Source organism: Erythrolamprus reginae, chromosome 5, assembly GCF_031021105.1.
Source record: "Erythrolamprus reginae isolate rEryReg1 chromosome 5, rEryReg1.hap1, whole genome shotgun sequence".
NCBI classification, from domain to species: Eukaryota; Metazoa; Chordata; class Lepidosauria; order Squamata; family Dipsadidae; genus Erythrolamprus; species Erythrolamprus reginae.
In genome coordinates this window covers 51,159,931-51,182,062 of record NC_091954.1, presented here as the reverse complement: position 1 = coordinate 51,182,062, position 22,132 = coordinate 51,159,931, and the positions used below count along the sequence as shown (strand labels likewise).

Here is a 22,132-nt window from a genome sequence, read left to right as displayed (position 1 = left end):
TGTTATCAGTATAAAAGACACCTGTCCACAACCTCAAAAAGTCACAGTCCAAACTCCACTATGGTGAATAACATAACTTTTTGCAGAAGTTATTATATCATGAATATGTAACAAATGTAGTTTGTGTGCATAAAACACTTAAGAGATTTTCAGCACTGGGATCTGATTGAATCAATTACAATCAGAATAGAGCTGAAAGGGACCTTGGACGTCTTCTAGTCCATTTGCCTGCTCAAACTGGAACCTCTATATCATTTCAGACAAGTGGGTGTCCACCTGTCTGGACTGAACAAATAGGATTAATCCAAGATCACAGAGAAAGAGTTTGCATTTGCTATAATTTAAACTGAGGTTTTATAATTGGGAAAAAAATAAATGTGAAAAATGGGATGGCTTAGAGCTAAAAGTTTAGCAATATTTCATGTTCACTAACTCAGTTTGGGATTTATTTATAATACAGAAAACAATGTTGCGGAACTTGGAAACTGATGTTAAGAAGGAAAAATGTAATAGAATTAAAATAAGAATTTGAAAGATTAGCCACAACAGGTTTGCTTGTGTTGGGTAGTTTACATATGTTGTGCGTCATCTTCTTAGGTAGGAGCATTGCCTTTCGTGGGGAGCGAGGCAACGATGAACCAGCAATTGAAATGATAAAGGTTTCTCACTTGAAGTAAGCAAGTCTCTGTAGATTATGTAAGATTCCTTTAGAAAATTATTCTAATTATTCACATGTTTAACCCACTTTGAATGGATTTATTTCAAGCAAAGAAATTTGAATATTCAAGTGAAAAACTGGTGCATATAACAGTGCTGTCTATTAATCAAATACTGAGTGGTTTGTTGGTGAAGAGCATATAGAATTATTCTTATTCTGTTTCCCTTTCTTTAGAACAAGTGTCAAACCTATGGTCCATGGGCCAGATGTGTCACATGCTGGCCACGCCCACTCCCATTTTAGAAAATGGGGGAAAAGTCATGATACGCAATGTGACGACACAAGTTTGACACCCCTGCTTTAGAACCATTTCCTATTGTTTTCTGCAATAATATGACACTAAAAATATTCTTCTTCAAAGTAATATTAGAATTTATGCAGAGATGAATAGAATAGAAAAGAATACTTATTATGTATGATTGGACACACAAGGAATTTGTCTTTGTGTATATGCTCTCAGTGCACATAAAGAAAAGACACATTTGTCAAGAATCATGAGGTACAACACTTAATGATTATCATAGGGTACAAATAAGCAACCAGGAAACAATATTAATATAAATTGTAAGGATACAAGCAACAAATTGCAGTCATAAGTGGGAGGAGATGGGTGATAGGAATGATGAGAAGATTAATAGTAATAGTATTGCAGCTTTAGTAAATAGTTTAACAGTATTGAGGAAATTATTTGTTTAGCAGAGTGATGGTATTCGGGGGGGAAACTGTTCTTGTGTCTAGTTGTCATTGTGTGGAATACAGTGATCCCTCGATTATCGCGAGGGTTCCGTTCCAAGACCCCTCGCGATAATCGATTTTTCACGATATAGTGGTGCGGAAGTAAAAACACCATCTGCGCATGCGCACCCTTTTTTTTCCATGGCCGCGCATGCGCAGATGGTGTTTTTACTTCCGCACCTGGGAAGACCCAGGGAAGGTTCCTTCTGCTGCCCAGCAGCTGATCTGCTCGGCAGTGCCGCAGCAGCGAGGAGCCGAAGATCAGGGTTTCCCCTTTGCGTGGGCGGCGGGGAAGACCCAGGGAAGGTTCCTTCGGCCGCCCAGCAGCTGATCTGCTCGGCAGCGCCGCAGCAGCGAGAAGCCGAAGATTGGGGTTTCCCCGCCGCCCACGCAAAGGGGAAACCCGGATCTTCGGCTCCTCGCTGCTGCGGCGCTGCCGAGCAGATCAGCTGCTGGGCGGTCGAAGGAACCTTTCCTGGGTCTTCCCCGCCGCCCACGTGCCGCTCGAGAGCAAGAGGGGGAGAGATAGAGAAAGAGAAGGAAAGAAAGAGATGAGAGAGGGAGGAAGAGAGTGTGAGAGAGGAAGAAGCAAGATAGAGAAAGAGAGAGAGAAAGAAAGATGAGAAAGGAAGAGAGTGACATCATCGGGTGGGAAAATATTTTTAATTAATATTTTTTTGAAAAATCGCGATATAGCGTTTCACGAAGATCGAGATCGCGAAAATCGAGGGATCGCTGTAGATGTTTTGAGAGTAGGAGTTGAAACAATTTATGTCCAAGTTGCAGGGGTGGGGTGGGGTGGAGGTCTGTAAATATTTTCACAGCCCTCTTTTTTTCTCACGCAATATATGCCTTGTTTTATTTCCCATGGTAACATGTATTAGATATTAGGATTTCATTTCATAAAAGTTTTTTCATAAATACTCTGTTATTGTTAATTTCATCTCTTTAAAGAAGTAAATTTAAGCTTCCTTATCAACAGAGTCATAGGATTTATTTATTAGAAATAACGTTGTGTGGGTAAATTGTTTATTTTACTTAGCTTACAACCCACTTAAAACCAACTCTGGGCAGCTCCCCCCCCAAAATTAAATTGTTTATATAAGGAGATATATATATATATATTTACATAATTTATATAATTATATTTACATAATAAATATATAAATTATATTTACATAATATATTTACATAATAATTATATTTACATAATAAATATATAAATTATTTATATAAAGCCCTTAAATAGATATTCTAGGACAGTAAATAAAACAAGATGATGTACAATAATTTTTGCTGTGAAATTTTCTTACGTGTTACTTACCTTGGTTTTTTGTTTTTTTTAATCAATTTTAGGCAGTATTTGGCAGTTGTTTTCAAAGATAAGCCTTTGGAATTATGGGATATCAGGACATGTACTCTTCTCAGAGAAATGTCTAAAAACTTCCCTACAATTACTGCTTTGGTAAGATAGAAATTTTATCTAGTTTTTCGTGCATGTGTATATGTGTAACATATTTTTGCTGATGATGAAAAGGAAGGGAGACTACTATAGATATATTTCGGATTTATTTTCTTTCATTAGGTAGCCACACCCTTTTACTGGGATTTGAACCTTGGGTCTCTGCCTTATAAGGCAGAGTCTTAGCCATTAGACTAAGGCTCATCTCCTGTATCAGCTTGTACCGGGGAAGGCTTATGTGTGATTTTTTTGTTGAGTCATCCTGGTATATAGAAGGGAGCATCACAGCTTCCTTTTTGCCTCTCAGCCCCACCAGGGGTCATATTCTAAGGCAGATAAACTTTTTTATATCCAACAAGTATAATCTATAGATGTAACATATTTTTACTGATAATGAAATACAGTGTTACCTCGATTTACACGTGGGATGCGTTCCGAGACCGTCCGCGAAAGTCGAATTTCCGCGAAGTAGAGATGCGGAAGTAAATACACCATTTTTGGCTATGGACAGTATCACAAGCCATCCCTTAACACTTTAAACCCCTAAATTACCATTTCTCATTCCCTTAACAACCATTTACTCACCATTATTACTGGTACTCACCATTGAATAAGACACTTAGTGATCCTGATATTTATAAACCTAATTATTTATTAATAACAGTAATCATTTTTTTGTTATTTATTTGCAAAAATTATGAGTTTGGCAATGACGTATGATGTCATCGGGCGGGAGAAACCGTGGTATAGAAAAAAACCCGCAAAGTATTTTTTAATTAATATTTTTTGAAAAACCGTGGTATAGGCTATTCGCGAAGTTCGAACCCATGAAAATCGAGGGACACACTGTACTATAGGTCTATTTCAGGCTTATTTGCCTTCATCAGGTAGCCACACACTTTTCCCCTTTTATACATATAGGTCAGTTATTCTTGCATGAGTTGAAGTTTGCTTGAAGAAATCTTAAAATCCATTTGGATAAATACATTATTTTCTTTTTTTGAATTCAAATTATTAGAAAAGTTGCTGTTTTGTATCCACTTGTATTTGGATGTATCTAAATACATTTGAGTGAAATTTGTATTGATAAAACTTTGTATGTGGAAAGTTCTGGCTTTTCTTCTCTTAGGAATGGTCCCCTTCTCATAATCTGAAGAGTTTAAGAAAGAAGCAGCTAGCTGCCCGTGAGGCGATGGCGAGGCAAACAGTGGTATCAGATACAGAGCAGAGCAGTCTGGAGTCTTCAATGATAAGGTACCAGTTTAAAAGAAAATTCATATTAAGTATTTCTCAGGTCATTTGCCCAAGATTATTACCCATTAGTATTTCTGTCACTAGTTCTGGACCATGAAAAAAAAGTTTAGCTGGACTGTAATTTTAATTACCGTATATACTCGAGTATAAGCCGACCCGAGTATAAGCCGAGGCACCAATTTTTGCCACAAAAACTGGGAAAACGTATTGACCCGAGTATAAGCCGAGGTTAGAAAATGCAGTGGCTACTGGTAACTTATAAAAATGGAAAACAATAAAATTACATTAATTGAGACATGTTTTAGAATATTTATTTTAAAGAAAACCAGTAAACTAGCTCTGTAAATTTAAAAGAGGGTAAACAAATTAACAATATTAACAATAAATTAAAAAGTAAAAAAAGTAGCTCGATCAGGAACAAAGCTAAAACCTAAGAGTTAAAATCCTTCAAAACTGGATTCCTTCTCATCATTAATTGGATTTACATTATTGTTCTGTTTTTATATATGCTGTGAGCCACCCTGAGTCCTTGGAGAAGGATTGCATACAAATCCAATTAAATAAACAAACAAACAAACAAACAAATAAATAAATAAGTGTATCCAAAGAAGAGCTTCAGCATTAGCTGCTGTGAGGTTATCAGCATAGAAAACCAAATAGATAGATAGATAGATAGATAGATAGATAGATAGATAGATAGATAGATAGATAGATAGATAGATAGATAGATATAGATAGAAAGATAGACAGACAGACAGACAGAAAAATAGATAGATAGATAGATAGAAATAGATACAGATAGATAGATAGATAGATAGATAGATAGATATAGATAGATAGACAGACAGACAGACAGACAGACAGACAGATAGAAAAATAGATAGATAGATAGATAGATAGATAGATAGATAGATAGATAGAAATAGATACAGATAGATATAGATAGATATAGATAGAAAGATAGATAGACAGACAGACAGACAGATAGAAAAATAGATAGATAGATAGATAGATAGATAGAAATAGATACAGATAGATAGATAGATAGATAGATAGATAGAAAGAAAAATAGATAGATAGATAGATAGATAGATAGATAGATAGATAGATATAGATACAGATACAGATACAGATAGATAGATAGATAGATAGATAGATAGATAGATAGAAAGAAAAATAGATAGATAGAAAAATAGATAGATAGAAAGATAGAAAAATAGATAGATAGAAATAGATACAGATAGATAGATAGATGATAGATAGATAGATAGACAGATAGATATAGATAGAAAGATAGATAGACAGACAGACAGATAGAAAAATAGATAGATAGAAAGATAGACAGATAGAAAAAGAATTCCTGTCTAGCTCTGCCTCATAATACATTATTAGATCCTATCCAAGCAATTGAACGGGTCCAAAGACGGGCTACAAGAATGGTGGAAGGTCTGAAGTATAAAACGTATCAGGAAAGACTTAATGAACTCAATCTGTATAGTCTGGAAGACAGAAGGAAAAGGGGGGACATGATCGAAACATTTAAATATGTTAAAGGGTTAAATAGGGTTCAGGAGGGAAGTGTTTTTAACAGGAAAGTGAACACAAGAACAAGGGGACACAATCTGAAGTTAGTTGGGGGAAAGATCAAAGGCAACATGAGAAAGTATTATTTTACTGAAAGAGTAGTAGATCCTTGGAACAAACTTCCAGCAGACGTTGGTAAATCCACAGTAACCGAATTTAAACATGCCTGGGATAAACATATATCCATTGTAAGATAAAATACAGGAAATAGTAAAAGGGCAGACTAGATGGACCATGGGGTCTTTTTCTGCCGTCAGTCTTCTATGTTTCTATGTTTCTAAGGACAGCAACTACCACAAAATACCATTTTTTAAACAGTTTAAATCCTTTCAAAGGAGGGGGAGGAGAATCTGACAGCAGGGGGCCTTTTTAATCCGACTAAAGGCAATGCAGAGAGAGCAAGGAATAGTTACTCACCATTACTTTTTTCCCCTCTCGGTTGGAGCAAATGGCTGCCTAATTTGCTTGAGCTAGGGAGAGGAACTACGGCATGCGAGAGGAGACAAAAGCTGGTGCCTCCTCGCTCTGGCTCAAGCAATGGCGCCCTTGTGTGGTGACTTTGTCAATGACCCGAGTATAAGCCGAGGCTGTGTTTTTCAGCCCATTTTTTGGGCTGAAAAACTCGGCTTATACTCGAGTATATACGGTAGCTATCAACCCAATTAACACTTGGCCAGCAACAGAAATAATTCAATGTTAAAATGTGTTGTACAATTCTGCTGCAGTAAAATACATCCTTTGTTTATTTCATATAAAGGCATACAATTTAATATTAAAATACAATTTTATTAATCCACTTTTTTTAAAAAAAAATACAGATTGTATTTGATATATTTTTATTATTTGTTCAGATCCGTATGGCTGCCTAGGGCATGACAGTTCTAGGTGGCTTACAGCAATAGTAAAATGTCATAATATATTTTTATGGTAAATTGCTTAATACAAGATTACTTTCCTGTGATGTATATTTTAAGCATTTGTGCATATCGATTCATTACAGATATAGACTAAATGAAACACTTGCTGCTTTGTCTTTTTAAGCTTGTTGCAGGAAGCAGAGAGTAAATCTGAATTAAGTCAGAACATTTCTGCTCGGGAGCACTTTATTTTTACAGATACTGATGGACAAGTTTATCACTTGACAGTGGAAGGGAATTCTGTCAAAGACAGTGCAAGAATTCCTCCTGATGTAAGTTCGTCGCTAAATGTCTGTTTTCAATAGTTGTAGATCTAAAATGTTTGAAGTAAATGCAATGAAAGTTTCTACTTTCTTTACCTTCTGTCTGCCTATTGATGAAAGAGAAAATGAAGGAAAGTTCTGCAATATTTTGTTTTTGACATGTAAATAAAAATAATTCAGCCGTCCATGAATTCGTTTTAGTTTTTGCCCATTACAATCATGCTACAGAGTGCGGCTGTAAAGCCTGTTACAAGATCTTGGAAGTAAATCTGAATTTCTGGCCTAAGTTTGCATTATTGGGCAATCTGCTACTGTTCAGTACATTCACTTTGTTACCTCAGCTACACTTATTTTTGTCAATTCTAATTTGATAGAATCTCACACAGCACAATGACTCAGCAGTTAAAGATGCTTAGGTTGTTTTCTGGAAAGCTGGAAGCCTGGGTTCAAGACCCAAGCACCACGTAGTGGGGTGAGTTCTTCTTCCTACCCCAGCTACTGCCCACCTAGCAGTTTGAAAGCAGGCAAATGCGAGTAGATAAATAGGTACCACTTTGGTGGGAAAGTAACAGTGTTCTGTATGCCTTTCGCCTATAGTCGTGCTGGCCACATGACCACGGAAAATGTCTTTGGATAATTCTAGCTCTCTCAGCCAAGAAACGGAGATGAGCCCTGCGCCCTAGAGTTGGACATGAATGGACAAGGAAATCCCATTTTGGGGATTAAATTAATATTATTAAATGATTATCAAATTGATTTATATGTTTAAATAATGATAAGTGTGTAAGAGGCAATTTATCTCCTCTGTTTATGTATATTTCAAATTACCATTTTTCTGATAATTAATTTTTGCTTTTAAAATTTTTGTAGGGAAGTATGGGCAGTATTACATGCATTGCCTGGAAAGGTGATATATTAGTTCTGGGAGATGTTGATGGTAATTTGAACTTCTGGGATTTAAAAGCTAGGGTATCCAGGTAATTTGCTTAAAATTCTATAAAATCAAAATCATAAATTATTTGTATCTTGTGAATGACTTCTTGATGGTGATCTACATAGTACAGGTCTTTTCTACCTTCAGCTATTTGTTTATTGTTCATTCAAAGTTACAATGACCCTTAAAAAAAAAATCTTGACACTCAAAGCACCCCCACATTTGTGTTATCAAAATGTGGGTGCTTTGCAACTGGCATATATTTATGACCGTTGCAGTATTCTAGGGTCATGTCATCCCTATTAACAACCGTCCCAGCCAGCCTCTGAGCAAAGCAGAGTCAGTGGTATAATTTTGAAATAATTATATCCATCTAGGTCCTCATGTTGTGATGACCCCCAACCTAAGTCTAGTGCCAATTCTCCCAACAGAGCTTTAAGCTCATTGGCAGGAAGGTCAGAGGGATAGTCCCATGTAAGCGCCTGATTGGTCGGATTGTAAAAATATGTCCTTTAGTTTTAGCTTTTTAAGCTTTAGTTCCTAATATCATGAGAAATATGTCTTAGGCGACCCTTGTGAAACTGTCATTGAAACTCCAAAGGGGTCCCAATGCCCAGGTTGAGAACCACTGATCTAGATGGTTAGGATTATAATACAAGTAAAAACTTGGGCATTTTACAGCTTGTGAGCCATAGCTATCCTTTTTAGGCTGTCTGGCCTACAACAACAGTGGAGAGGGGCGGTCATTGACGGCAGTCTCCTGTAACAGTCCTAGTTTCTTATATGCCCCCTTGGGAAAATGAATTTCCCACCCCTGATTTAAGCAGTTGCTCCATCTGTTCCTCTTTCACCTTGTCCCAGGGGCATCCCCACCCACCGAGGGTGGGTGAGGAAGATTCGCTTTGCTCCTGGGAAAGGAAACCAAAAGCTGATAGCAATATACAATGATGGAGCTGAAGTGTGGGATACAAAGGAGGTAAGATATCAACTTGGTTGTAGGGGTTTTTTTAGTTCAAGAAATAGTAGAAGTTTTTAAAATGTACTAAGAATTATAAAGCTGAATTAATGTTAGTAATTAATTTGTATACAGAATAATTAGCAATCCACAAAATTCTGTTTGGTTTATGCTTACATGAAGTAATCAATAAACATTTTGAAGCTAAGATTTGATGTATCCTTTAGGTCCAGATGGTCAGCAGTTTAAGAATTGGCAGAAATGTCAGTTTCCGTGTACTTGATGTTGACTGGTGCACATCAGATAAAGTGATCTTAGCTTCAGATGATGGTTGTATCAGAGTCCTAGAAATGACAATGAAGCCTGCATGCTTTAGAATGGATGAACAAGAATTGTCAGGTAAGGAAAAGGTCCAGTCTGTCCCCATACACACACACCCCTTTTGGGGGGTGGGGGTGGAATTGCATTGTACAATATTGCTGTAGTAAAATGGGAAAGTTTCAGGAAGCATTGGAGTGAGGCAGAAATATTTTATTTATAGATATGGCATAAATTTCAAATTCTTGGTGAAAGAACTGGGGTAATTTTAATCTACACCATAAGAACAATGTGGAATTGCAAAGAAGACTCAGAATTTTAGACATAGAATAAATGAATTGTCAAAAAGCAAAGAAGTAAATCTCTACTTTTAGTGCAGGAGATGATTAAAAAGTTTGTCTTTTAGCCAGTCTCCAGACTCACATGTTAAATAAGTCACAATTAATTTATTGCCAGATATTTTTGTGACACATTATTTTATCTATGTAACAAGGATTTTTACTTTCCATGTGAAAAAATCACTAGCATGCTTCAACATATGACTGTATGATTGACTTTTATCTTTAATGCTGAAAAAAAACTAGGACCTGAAATCCAGTAGATGGCAGATACTTGATATCTGTCTAGAATTTTGTATTAAGTTAATGGCATTGACTACTTAACTGAAATAATAGGATGCACTGAAAAATAGAACATTTTTATTTCAAGCTCTGAAAACAAACCCAATAAGAATATTCCACTGGAATATTTCTGATAATTTGTTTCCACCAAATGATTCTAGTCTCCTGTGTTTTGATGGAGCAAAAATTAAAAGATTTAAACGTAGAAAACAATTAGGGGAAAAAACTCCAAAATCAAACAAAACAAGAAATTATTCTTTTCCGCTTCATTTTAACCCCAAGTTTGCAAGAGTAAAGTGAGTTTGCATTCCATGCTGACTGAGGCATGAAATAGTTTTTTCCCAAATTTGTTAAAACCCATGTAGGAAACAATTGTTTCCATTTTCATGTTACTTTTTGCTCCTGCATGAATAACAAACTCCCACCTTTGTTTAATTGCTGTGAAATATAGATTCATGCTGTTTGCAAATGCTTTCTTCCTAATAATAGAGATTTGATTTTTTTATTCCTTTTTTGAAAGCAGTAATTTGCATACCTGGCAGGCATGAAGCTAAAAACAGTGTTTATCTGTCAGTGCAAATGCAACTAAAAATAACCCGCATTGGCTTTTCAACCCTAATTATGCGTTTAGTAACCGTTTCTTTTCCCAACATCTTCCCACATCATCCCCTCTAATCTCAGTCAGTAATAATGGAACAGAAAAGGTCTCTACAATTAAATAGGCTATACTGATTTAAACAAACAAACAGAAATAGATTAAGTCATGAGAATCTAGATCTAGGGCCTCAAAAGGAAAGGCCTCAAAACTGACTTGAAATTTAGAATTGTCTTCTGAATATTAAAATATTTTATATAATCTTCAGTGGAGAAATTTGAAATACTTTAACCCCAATCTAATATTTGTATAATTATGTATAGAAATCTACGTTGTGATACAAACGAAGAAATATCTTTCAGCCATATATTTCCAATAATAATTACAGTGGTCCCTCGATCATCGCGAGGGTTCCGTTCCAGGACCCCTCGCGATGATCGATTTTTCGCGAAGTAGCGGTGCGGAAGTAAAAACACCATCTGCGCATGCGCAGATGGTGTTTTTACTTCCACCGCAGCAGCGAGGAGCCGAAGATTGGGGTTTCCCCGCCGCCTCGCTGCTGCCGCTTATCCGCGCGCGCGCCGCCGGGGCTTCCCCCACCCACCCGGTTAGTGTTGTTGCTTCCCAGCTGGGAAGCGGGCCTCGCGCGCGCGCCGCAGGGGCTTCCCCCACCCACCCGGTTAGTGTTGTTGCTTCCCAGCTGGGAAGCGGGCCTCGCGCGCGCGCCGCAGGGGCTTCCCCCACCCACCCGGTTAGTGTTGTTGCTTCCCAGCTGGGAAGCGGGCCTCGCGCGCGCGCCGCCGGGGCTTCCCCCACCCACCCGGTTAGTGTTGTTGCTTCCCAGCTGGGAAGCGGGCCTCGCGCGCGCGCCGCCGGGGCTTCCCCCACCCACCCGGTTAGTGTTGTTGCTTCCCAGCTGGGAAGCGGGCCTCGCGCGCGCGCCGCCGGGGCTTCCCCCACCCACCCGGTTGGTGTTGTTGCTTCCCAGCTGGGAAGCGGGCCTCGCGCGCGCGCCGCCGGGGCTTCCCCCACCCACCCGGTTAGTGTTGTTGCTTCCCAGCTGGGAAGCGGGCCTCGCGCGCGCGCCGCCGGGGCTTCCCCCACCCACCCGGTTGGTGTTGTTGCTTCCCAGCTGGGAAGCGGGCCTCGCGCGCGCGCCGCCGGGGCTTCCCCCACCCACCCGGTTGGTGTTGTTGCTTCCCAGCTGGGAAGCGGGCCTCGCGCGCGCGCCGCCGGGGCTTCCCCCACCCACCCGGTTGGTGTTGTTGCTTCCCAGCTGGGAAGCGGGCCTCGCGCGCGCGCCGCCGGGGCTTCCCCCACCCACCTGGTTAGTGTTGTTGCTTCCCAGCTGGGAAGCGGGCCTCGCGCGCGCGCCGCCGGGGCTTCCCCCACCCACCCGGTTGGTGTTGTTGCTTCCCAGCTGGGAAGCGGGCCTCGCGCGCGCGCCGCCGGGGCTTCCCCCACCCACCCGGTTGGTGTTGTTGCTTCCCAGCTGGGAAGCGGGCCCCGCGCGCGCGCCCACGCCTTTGCTCGCGCCACTTACCGGGGCAAGAGGGGGAAGACCCAGGGGAAGCCGCTCAGCCCGGTGGGGAAACTCCACCATCTACGGATGCGTGGCCATAGAAAAAAAAGGCCACGCATGCGCAGATGGTGTTGTTTACTTCCGGGTTGAAAACTCGCGATATAGCGTTTAGCGAACATCGAGATCGCGAAACTCGAGGGATCACTGTAATCCAATTATCTGCATAGTTGAGAGACCAAAGACCAAAAGATAAGAATCAGTCTGGATCACTCACGCCTTAGAAGTTGGGCTGGATTTTTTTTTAGCCTTATTCTATCTATCTATCTATCTATCTATCTATCTATCTATCTATCTATCTATTTGATTTCTATACCGTCCCTCTCCGGGGACTCGGAGCGGTTTACAACATATAAAATATACAATACATAATATACTCCAATTAACATTAAAAATCATGTCCCTTTCATTAGGGAAACCATCAAAACAGGGACATGTCCCTATTCATTAGGGATATGCAAAAAATGAAATGATCAAGCTATACAAAATAATGTGCCAGGTGTGATAAAAGTTCTGTGATAATGTCTTCTTTCCAATTAGCAAAATTCAAATACAGTAGAGTGTCGATTATACGTCCTTCGGTCATCCAACAGTCTGGATTATTCGACGTCTCGGCTGCTTGGAATGGCTGTAGGCATTTCTGTGCCCCCAGACATGGCCCCCAAACATGGCAGCCATGAAAGGAAAGTAGTCCCCAAGAACTGACTTCTCTCTGCAAAGCCTCAATTGGAGGGAAAAGAGGCAGGGAGGTGGAGATGGCGGGAAGAAGGGAGAGCCACTTCTCGTCTCTCCTCCACACATAGCTCCCATGCAGGCATTGGCTGCCCAGCCAGGAGGAATGTGCTACCTAACCCTCCCAACGTCCCGTTCCCTGGCTGCCTTTCCACCCCTTCCCACCCTGCCCTCTTCTTCAGGTCTATCTGCCCAACGGCCCACCTAAGACGCCCAACACCCACCGCTCCATTCCCAGGCATACCAACCTGGCTGCACAGCACCATCTTCCAGGCAAAAGAGTGACGCAGAGAGGAGCTAGGGTGGGGAGGTGCAGTATGCTGCAGTACCCAGGAAGGCGGGCAGGCGGGCAGGCGAGCTGGGAGGAGCAAAGTGGAGGGTAGCGGGGGCCCTGCCAGCAGGAAATGGCAGCTTGGGGCTAGCAGAGGAGGGAAGGAAAGAGCGCCCGAGTTTAGAGAGGGGCGGACAGAATACCCATTGGCTTTTAGCAGTTTGCAGCAACTACTACTTGGAAATAAGCAGTCTCTGAAAATACATGTCATTAGCATGCAGAGAGTTGGATTCGTCTTTAGTTTGTATCTTCTGAATTGCTTTATCCCCGGACCTCTGGAGACTTATTTATTTTTCTCTTGCCTTGATTTTGAGTCAGGTCAAGGCCACATATAGAATTGGATTATCCGACATTTTCGGCTATCCGACTATCAACCCACCAGTTTATGTCAGATAATTGAGACTCTACTGTACTGCCTTCAAGAGATACAAACTGTCAATGGAAAGAATTATTTTAGTAGCTTAACCACCAAAAATAAGCTTTTACATAGATTTCTTTTAAAGGCCATAAAACAGATTCTGACATAGTTAAATCTCTTAATGATTTTTTTTAAAAAAATTATTTATTTGTTATTTTTGTTGTTATGTCTCTGAGAAGCTATTAAAAATAATATTTCTATAAAACTATTCTATATGAATGAATACAAAGGAAAATTTATTCTAAAATCTATCAAAATGCCAAAACCTTATTCTGAAAAAATGCTTCCCTCCAAAAAATAAAAGTATATTCACTTCAATTAATATTACTTGCCTTTGGTTGCCTTTTTTTCTCTTATCCTGAATAGCTAAGAAGTAAACACCAATTAAGTAAGAAATTACTCATTTGTTCTAATCCAGGTATATCCAACCGTGACAAAGTTAAGACTTGCAGACTTCATCTTCCAGAATTCCCCAGCTGTAATCATTTGGTCTTCCTATGGCAATATATTTTGTATTTAATTTTTCAAACAGTTCAGTAAAGGTAGTTATTAGTTAAGGATAGAATAAATATTAGCTTTAGATTGACATTCATATTGATTTTAGTAATTTTTTCCTTCTATTTTTATTTCTAGAACCCGTATGGTGCCCATATCTTCCTCCTCCAAGAGCATCCTTAGCTTTAAAAGCTTTCTTACTTCACCAGCCTTGGGATAATAAGTATTCTTTGGATATATCATATATGTAAGACTTACTTGTAGTATGAAGCATTTGGTTTTAGAAAATAGCAACATTTATATAAAGGTTGGGTTCAGCAGCTGAACAGTTAAGATGCTGGCTTTTCAACCAGAAAGTTGGCAGTTCAGGACTATGTACTATGTCATGGATTGAGTTTCTGTTACTTGCCCCAGTTCCTGCCAACCTAGCATGTGAATGCAAGTAGATAAATAAGTACCACTTTTGTGGGTATGTTACAGCATTCTGTGTGCCTTCATATCAGCCACATAACCACAGGAGCATTTTTAGACAACTCTGGCTTTCTTTCTTTCTTTCTTTCTTTCTTTCTTTCTTTCTTTCTTTCTTTCTTTCTTTCTTTCTTTCTTTCTTTCTTTCTTTCTTTCTTTCTTTCTTTCTTTCTTTCTTTCTTTCTTTCTTTCTTTGTACTTGTATGCTGCCCCTCTCTGTGGACTTGGGGTGGCTCACAGCATATACCAAATACATAGCAATAGTTTGTCCAATTAATATGCTAAAAAAAGAATTTTTAAAATTCTAATTTTAAAACATTCATTCGCATTCACACAATAATCATGCTAACGACATTCATTGCACAGGGAAAGTCTAATGTTCCCAGGGCTGACGGCAAAGATGTGTTTTTAGGCTATTTAGGAAGGCAGGGAGAGTGGGGGCAGTGCTAATCTCCAGGGGAGCTGATTCCAGCTGACCTAGTTTGGGCGACAGGACCTTAAGGAGACCAACTCTGTGGGACCTCACCAGTCACTGGGATTCATGCGGCAGAATGAATAGCGGATAGTCTGGTCCTATATTATGTAGGGCTTTATAGGTCATAACCAACACTTTGAATTGTGTCCGGAAACAGATCGGCAGCCAATGCAGTCCGCACAGTGATGGCGAAATAGGGGCATGTCTTGGAAGGCCCATAACCACTTGCGGGCTGCATTTTGGACGATTTGAAGTTTCCGAACACTCTTGAAAGGTAGTCCCATGTAGAGAGCATTGCAGTAGTCAAACCTCAAGGTGATAAGAGTGAGCAAAGACTCCCTGTCCAAATAGGGCCGCAACTGATGCACCAGGCGAACCTGGGCAAATGCCCCCCTCGCCACAGCTGAAAGATGGTGGTCTAAAGTCAGCTGTAGATCGAAGAGGACACACAAGTTGCCGACCCCCCAGGTTAATGGACGGACAGATGGACGTGTCCTTGGGAGGCAATACCCACAGCCACTCTGTCTTGTCTGGATTGAGCTTGAGCCTGTTGGCACCCATCCAGACCCTGACATCCTCCAGACACCGGCACATCACTTCCACTGCTTCACTGAGTGGACACAGGGTGGAGATGTACAGCTGAGTATCATCAGCGTACTGCTGATAACTCACCCTGTGCCCTTGGATGATCTCTCCCAGAGGTAAGCAATTCCCCCTAGATTTGGACACAACAGGTAGAGGAAACCTTTACATTTTTATGTAAAGGTAAAAGTTCTCCTTGTTAGTCTGACCAAATTGAACTTAGGAACAGCATATAAATTTAATTTCAGATTGTCAGGAGTTGACTGGTTGTAGTCATTAGGAGTTAAATATTTGTTCATTTGTTTTACAGCGATTATCCAGAGAATGAAAATGTTAAAAATATGTTGCAAGAGCAGTTATATTCATTGTCCAAGTAAGCATATTTGAGTTTCTTATATTATATCTTCAAAATGGATTAATAAAAGTGTCTTTGCTTGCTTTTATTGTACTATAAAGCTACATTAGGTTTTTATTTTCCAACAGTCTGATTAAATAATTTGACATATTGCAGTAGTTTCTTAGTTTACAACATCAGTTTTTCTTGGATAGATATTAAAACATGTTGTCATATTGATAGGATTGATGTATTACTTCCCATTTTGTTCAGCACATATGTAACATTTATAACAATATTTAAAAATATTGTAATATCTTTTGGAGCCATTATATAATTACAACTAATGAGAATTTGATAACAATCATTACAGCAAGACTTTGATGAAATTAATGTAATGTAACTTTAATGAAATTAATGTAATGTGGCTTTGTGCCTTTAGCAAAAATTGTTGCTAATTCATATTTATGAATTTCAGGATATTGAACACGAAGTTCTTGCCTTTCTATTGCTAGTAAAAGACTAGAAAAGTATTTCAATAGAAAAGTCAAGATTTTTTTACAATATGTAAAGAGTACATTTGGCTATATACTATTATTTCATACCAAATAGGCCAAATTGTCCTGTGTGGTTAAACCTGGATATAGGTTCTTCCATAATGATAGGTATTCATTTCATAAAAAGAATATGGATACATTTTTAAAGATACTTGGTGCAGTAGCACAATACTTTTATCTTCACTAGTATGTAAAGTTAGTAAGGTACAGTTCAGTTGTACTTTTATATATTGTTTTCATTCTGTTAAAATGAATGTGAATAGTTTGCTTCTCAACAAAGAGTGTTCGTTTTTGTTCTTTTTTAAACTTCTTTGGTAAAAGGGAAGGGACTCATGTGTCTGAAATTGTTTAACTTTTTACAGTGATGTCAAGAAACTTTTGCTTGACCCAGAGTTCACTCTTTTGCAGCGATGCTTATTGGTTTCAAGGTAATAAGCACGTCCTAAATAACCTCCAAAAGTTTATTTTAATAATAGTTCTAATATAATACTAAGCTTGAATATTTTCTGTTTATGTTTAACAGTGTAGATCAATCAAGATTAGATACAATTAGTGATGCATTAGTTTTTGTACAGAAATGAAAAAAGTAAGGAAAATGTCATTAGGGTAATATATTGGTTGTTTGTTCAGTTATAATTATTTACCCCAGCCATTATAAAAATAAGTGTAATAACCATTGCACAAGAAATGCTTCTCATTTACCCTATGACCGTAATTCTGAGGTAATACAGTGATCCCTCGATTAGCACGGTCTCGATTAGCGCGAAACGCTGCAACGCGGTTTTTCAAAAAATATTAATTAAAAAATAATTAATAATAAAATAATCAAAATAATAATCAGTCTTCTATGTTTCTATGTTTCTATAAGTCCGCGCTAGTTCTCTCTCTCTTTCTCTCCCTGTTGCCGGCGTGGTATATGAGAGAGAAAGAGAGAGGCAGAGGTCGGGCGCATTACCGGGAGGTGGAGGCGGCGTGGGGACGCTGGGTGCCGGGGACACCGAGGAGGGGGTGGACGTGGCCTCTCAGCTGCAGAGCCGAACAAGGGCGGAGGCAACGGCGGAGTCCGGCGCTGGGGCCATGCGGGGCCGCTCATCCAGGGGGGCGTGGACTGGCAAGTCGCCCTCCTTTCTCTTTCTTTCTCTCTCTTATACCACACCGGTAACAGGGAGAGAAAGAGAGAGAGCGGAGGGCACCTTGCCGGTCCACGCCCCCCTAGATGAGCGGCTCCGCATGGCCCCAGCGCCGCCCAGGCAAAGGGGAAACCCCAAGATCGCTTGCCGCTTGCCGTATTGCAGCGAAGGAGGCGAAGCAAGGCTCCAAGCTGCAATACGGCAAGCGGCAAGCGATCTTGGGGTTTCCCCTTTGCCTGGGCGGCGGGAAGACCAAGGGAAGGTTCCTTCAGCCGCCCAACACCTGATCCGCTCCGCAGCGCGGCAGCAGCGAGGAGCCGAAGATGGGGTTTCCCCTTTGCCTTTACCCCATCTTCAGCTCCTCGCTGCTTCCGCGCTGCGGAGCAGATCAGCTGTTGGGCGGCTGAAGGAACCTTCCCTTGGTCTTCCCCGCCGCCCACACGCAAACTCCACCATCTGCGCATGTGCGGCCATGAAAAAAATGGCGCGCATGCGTAGATGGTGTTTTTTACTTCCGCACCACTATAACGCGGAAATCGATTAGCGCGGGAGGTCTTGGAACGTAACCCCCGCGCTAATCGAGAGATCACTGTACAACAGTATCCAGTATTTTTTACTGTTGCAAATGGATAGGCAAATGTATAACATTTATGGGATATTGCTATTTTGATATATGTGAAGTACCTTGGCTGGATTTCTGGAGAATGCATGATCAATTGCAACTGATTTTTTGAATGTTGCATGTTGCTGAAACCTCGTGTTAGTATCTAGTGTAAACCTATCCATGGCACTAAACCATAAGATGTCTATGGAGATTCTTAATCATCCAGAGCATGGTTGTCCCAAAAGTGCTTTTTCAAAAGGCAATTAGACTTTGTTCTTTCTTTCCTTGAAGGTGTTTCACTTCTCATCAAAGGAGCTTCTTAAGTTCTTCAGGTCAGAGATGAAGAAGCTCCGTGAATGAGAAGCAAAACATCTTCAAGGAAAAAAAACAAAAACAAAGTTCAGTTGCCTTTTGAAAAAGTACTTTTGGGATAAACCATGAGATGGCTTATTTGACGGGAGGGAAAGTAAAGTATATTAATGCGTTTTGTTTAGCTGAATTTAAGATCTTGCATGTTGGATGAACTCTGTTGGGGAATATAGTTTAGAAGAGCAATAGCAATAGCACTTTAAAAGAGTTATATATCCCTTCGCTGTGCTTTACAGCCCTCTCTAAGCAGTTTTACAGAATGTATTGCCTCAACAATCTGGGTCTAAGTGGTGTGTCTGTGATACTATTTCATAATAATGCATAAATGAATAAATAAATAAATAAATAAACTTTAGGAATAATACTTTTAACACAGTATGTCCAGATGTATAGATTTCTATTCCCAGAACATTTAAAACAATATGCTGATAATCTTGGAGCAAGAAAAAAAAGTCAAAAGTTTTGATTGACTTCATTTCTGCTTTCATATTTTTTAAAATATATTAATTATGTAAGGTACCTAAGAATAGAAAGTCTGTACATAAATTTAAAGAAATAAAATATTTCTAAGACTACAGCTAGTTTCACAAGATGTATAAATTCACACATTGATTTCAAATCAGAGCTATTAATTTAGGTTTTTATTTTTCTCAGACTGTATGGGGATGAATCTGAACTACACTTTTGGACAGTTGCTGTCCATTATTTGCATACTTATTCCTGTAACAAATCATTAACCATAAAGGCAGAAGATGTACAAGAAAATTGGATCAGCCCTCTAGATATATGTTATGATATTCTCTGTGAAAATTCCTATTTCCAGGTATTGCTTGATTTATAAAATTGTGAGTCCATTCAAATCCATAAAATATTCTTTAATAATTTTCACAAGCCTGTTCTCATTTCAGTTGAAGCTTTCAGATGTAGAAACACACTGGTTATTATTTTTTAATGAACGAACTCACATCTCTGCATCTTATCTACATGTTAGTTCTGCTTGTTACAATTTGTACAATGTGGAATCCATTGAATTTATAGAAGTTCTGTCTGGATGAAGTGGAGGAAATTTTATACTTACAATCACATTATCCTACAACCTGAGATTCAGTTACACTTTTTTATGCACAATCATTATCCTAATTAGTTTGGTTATGATGAATTTCAGAAGCTTATAGAGAGCTTTTCCATCATGATTTCTGTTTACTAATGTATAAGAAGTAAATAGTTTCACTTCAGTGACAAGCGGAAATCTTCATTTTTTTTCCATACCAAAATGAGGCAGCATAATTGGATTATTATACTATTAACTATTAAGAAAAGCTAACTCTTCGCAGTATTTTTATCATAGGCATATTCTATTTGTACCCACAGCAATAATCCTAGATAAAGCTTCAGGGCTTTGTTAGTGCTCACTTAATTTTTTTTTTCATTTTTATTCCTAATTTCTTTTGCACCTCTGTTACTATTTGCTTAATTCGGATACCAAGTTTGTTCCATTTGATCCCAGTTTCTTTTTACTTTCTTTCTTTGTATTTTAACATTTCTCAAAAGCTTTTCATATGCTTTTATTGCCATGTGTTTACCTACATATATGAATATGGAACTGAAACAGATTTTATTCTGTGCTTCAATGCCAATTTATTTTTGATTTTATCCTTTATCAAAAATGTATTTTTTCTATGATTTCTTCAGAAATTCCAGCTTGAAAGAGTCAATATTCAAGAAGTAAAAAGATCAAATTATGACCACACAAGGAAATGCACAGATCAACTCCTGCTTTTGGGCCAGGTTTGTGCTGACAATTTTGGCTTTTTGTGTTAAGTTAACTTTCTTTAATATGAGTATTTTATTAGAAATATACGCGAATATGAAGAAATATCAGTGATGTAAATTATTACTCTGATAGTTATTTTTTTCCTCTTTCCAGACTGATAGAGCTGTTCAATTGCTTTTGGAAACCAGTCCCGAGAACCCTTATTATTATTGTGATTCACTCAAGGCATGTCTTGTCACCACAGTTACTTCCTCTGGCCCTTCCCAAAGTACTATTAAATTGGTAGCAACAAATATGATTGCAAATGGAAAACTGGCAGGTATAATGTCCATTCTCCATATTGAGTTCTGATAAGAGTGCCTCAAAAGTTTTAGCATACAGCTATTAAAATTAATGTCATTATTTATCTAATTGGGGTGGGTGGGTAATGTTAGACCTCATAGTCAAATAATGTGACTAAATGAAATTTGCTTTGAAATTTATACATGCAGTACTCGACTTACAACAGTTAATTCAGTGACCATTTAAAGCTACAATGGCACTGAAAAAAGTGACTTATCACTGTTTTTCATGTTTACTACCATTGAGCCTCCCCATGGTCACGTGATCAGAATTCAGATGCTTGGCAGCTGGCATATCTTTATGACAGTTGCAGTGTCCTTGAGTTATGTGATAACATTTTGTGACTTTCTGACAAGCAAAGTCAATGGGGAAGCAGATTCATTTAACAACCAGGTTACTATCTCAACAACTGCAGTGATTCACTTAACAGCTGTGGCAAGAAAAGTCGTAAAGTGGCGCAAAACTCACTTAAAAACGCTTTGTTTAGCAACCGAAATTTGGGGCTGAACTGTGGTTGTAAGTCTAGGACTACCTATATCCAGTGAAGGGCTACCAAAATTTTTACTACCACACTGTGGGTGTGCCTTATGCAGGAGGCCCTGCATTTTCTTTCAACATCTTTCAATGCAAATTGGGTGCTCTGGGGTAGAGCTCCATTTTCGCTACCCCACTGCATTCTGCCCCATCCCTGCCTGTATCTCTTTGTGGAGGGGGTGTTGTTGTCATTGCTGAAGACCAAACAGTATTAAACGGTTGTGAATACCCTAAAATTGAATCAGAAGGTTATAAATTAGGAAGACATTTGTACTTTCCCCTCTACAAAAGGCAGTTGTTTATCGTTTTGAACTGGAAAAGATGTGATTTTTTTCATTTAAAAAGGTACAATTTTTTTTAAAAAATTAAGATTCGTCATTCCCCCCTTTCTGTCCTCCCCAGAGGGTGTCCAGTTATTGTGTTTAATTGATAAAGCTGCTGATGCCTGTCGTTACTTACAAACCTATGGGGAATGGAATCGAGCTGCGTGGCTTGCAAAGGTAGGATGCTTGTCTATATGCTTCGCTCCCTTTTAAGAAATAATAGCATTTATAACTAATTAAAAAGTAGAGAAAAATAGTAGCTGATGTATTCATAGGAAGTGTTTGCAAATAGCCTTAAACCATGAATGAACAAGAGTAGTGGTGGATATTTATCGATGTCATTTTTCAAAAATTGCAGACTCTGTTTCTTATTATTCTCAAAATAATTAGAAAAAAAATAAAGGCAAGTGAAAAACATTGAGTTGTTACATTTAGGTACCTTACTGGAACATGTGACTTGGATTCCAGAACGTATTAAAATACTGTACATTGAATCTTTTCAAGGTTCGCCTGAATGCTGAGGAATGTGCGGATGTTTTGAAGCGTTGGGTAGATCACCTTTGTTCTCCACAAGTCAATCAAAAATCCAAGGCAATCCTCGTTCTACTTTCCCTTGGTTGTTTCATGAGAGTGGCTGAGATGTTACATAGGTCAGTTCATATAATCTGTTTATCAAACCACATTTTAAGTACTTTGTACTTAAAAAAAACATTGAAAATACAATATCAAC

The 22,132-nt window shown here is 39.1% G+C and overlaps 1 protein-coding gene across 1 annotated transcript in view; it reads left to right on the top strand.

Annotated features, from left to right (window-relative positions):
- WDR11 (WD repeat domain 11) overlaps positions 1 to 22,132 on the top strand; it is a 60,213-nt gene that overhangs the window by 34,882 nt on the left and 3,199 nt on the right. Inside the window, exons 13-27 of the mRNA XM_070752594.1 lie at positions 598 to 673; positions 2,810 to 2,918; positions 4,045 to 4,169; positions 6,795 to 6,942; positions 7,804 to 7,910; positions 8,729 to 8,843; positions 9,050 to 9,221; positions 14,049 to 14,157; positions 15,746 to 15,808; positions 16,689 to 16,754; positions 19,084 to 19,252; positions 20,122 to 20,217; positions 20,357 to 20,522; positions 21,482 to 21,579; positions 21,907 to 22,052. Coding sequence (XP_070608695.1) covers positions 598 to 673; positions 2,810 to 2,918; positions 4,045 to 4,169; positions 6,795 to 6,942; positions 7,804 to 7,910; positions 8,729 to 8,843; positions 9,050 to 9,221; positions 14,049 to 14,157; positions 15,746 to 15,808; positions 16,689 to 16,754; positions 19,084 to 19,252; positions 20,122 to 20,217; positions 20,357 to 20,522; positions 21,482 to 21,579; positions 21,907 to 22,052 — 1,765 coding nt within the window. The remainder of the gene's footprint in view (positions 1 to 597; positions 674 to 2,809; positions 2,919 to 4,044; positions 4,170 to 6,794; positions 6,943 to 7,803; positions 7,911 to 8,728; positions 8,844 to 9,049; positions 9,222 to 14,048; positions 14,158 to 15,745; positions 15,809 to 16,688; positions 16,755 to 19,083; positions 19,253 to 20,121; positions 20,218 to 20,356; positions 20,523 to 21,481; positions 21,580 to 21,906; positions 22,053 to 22,132) is intronic.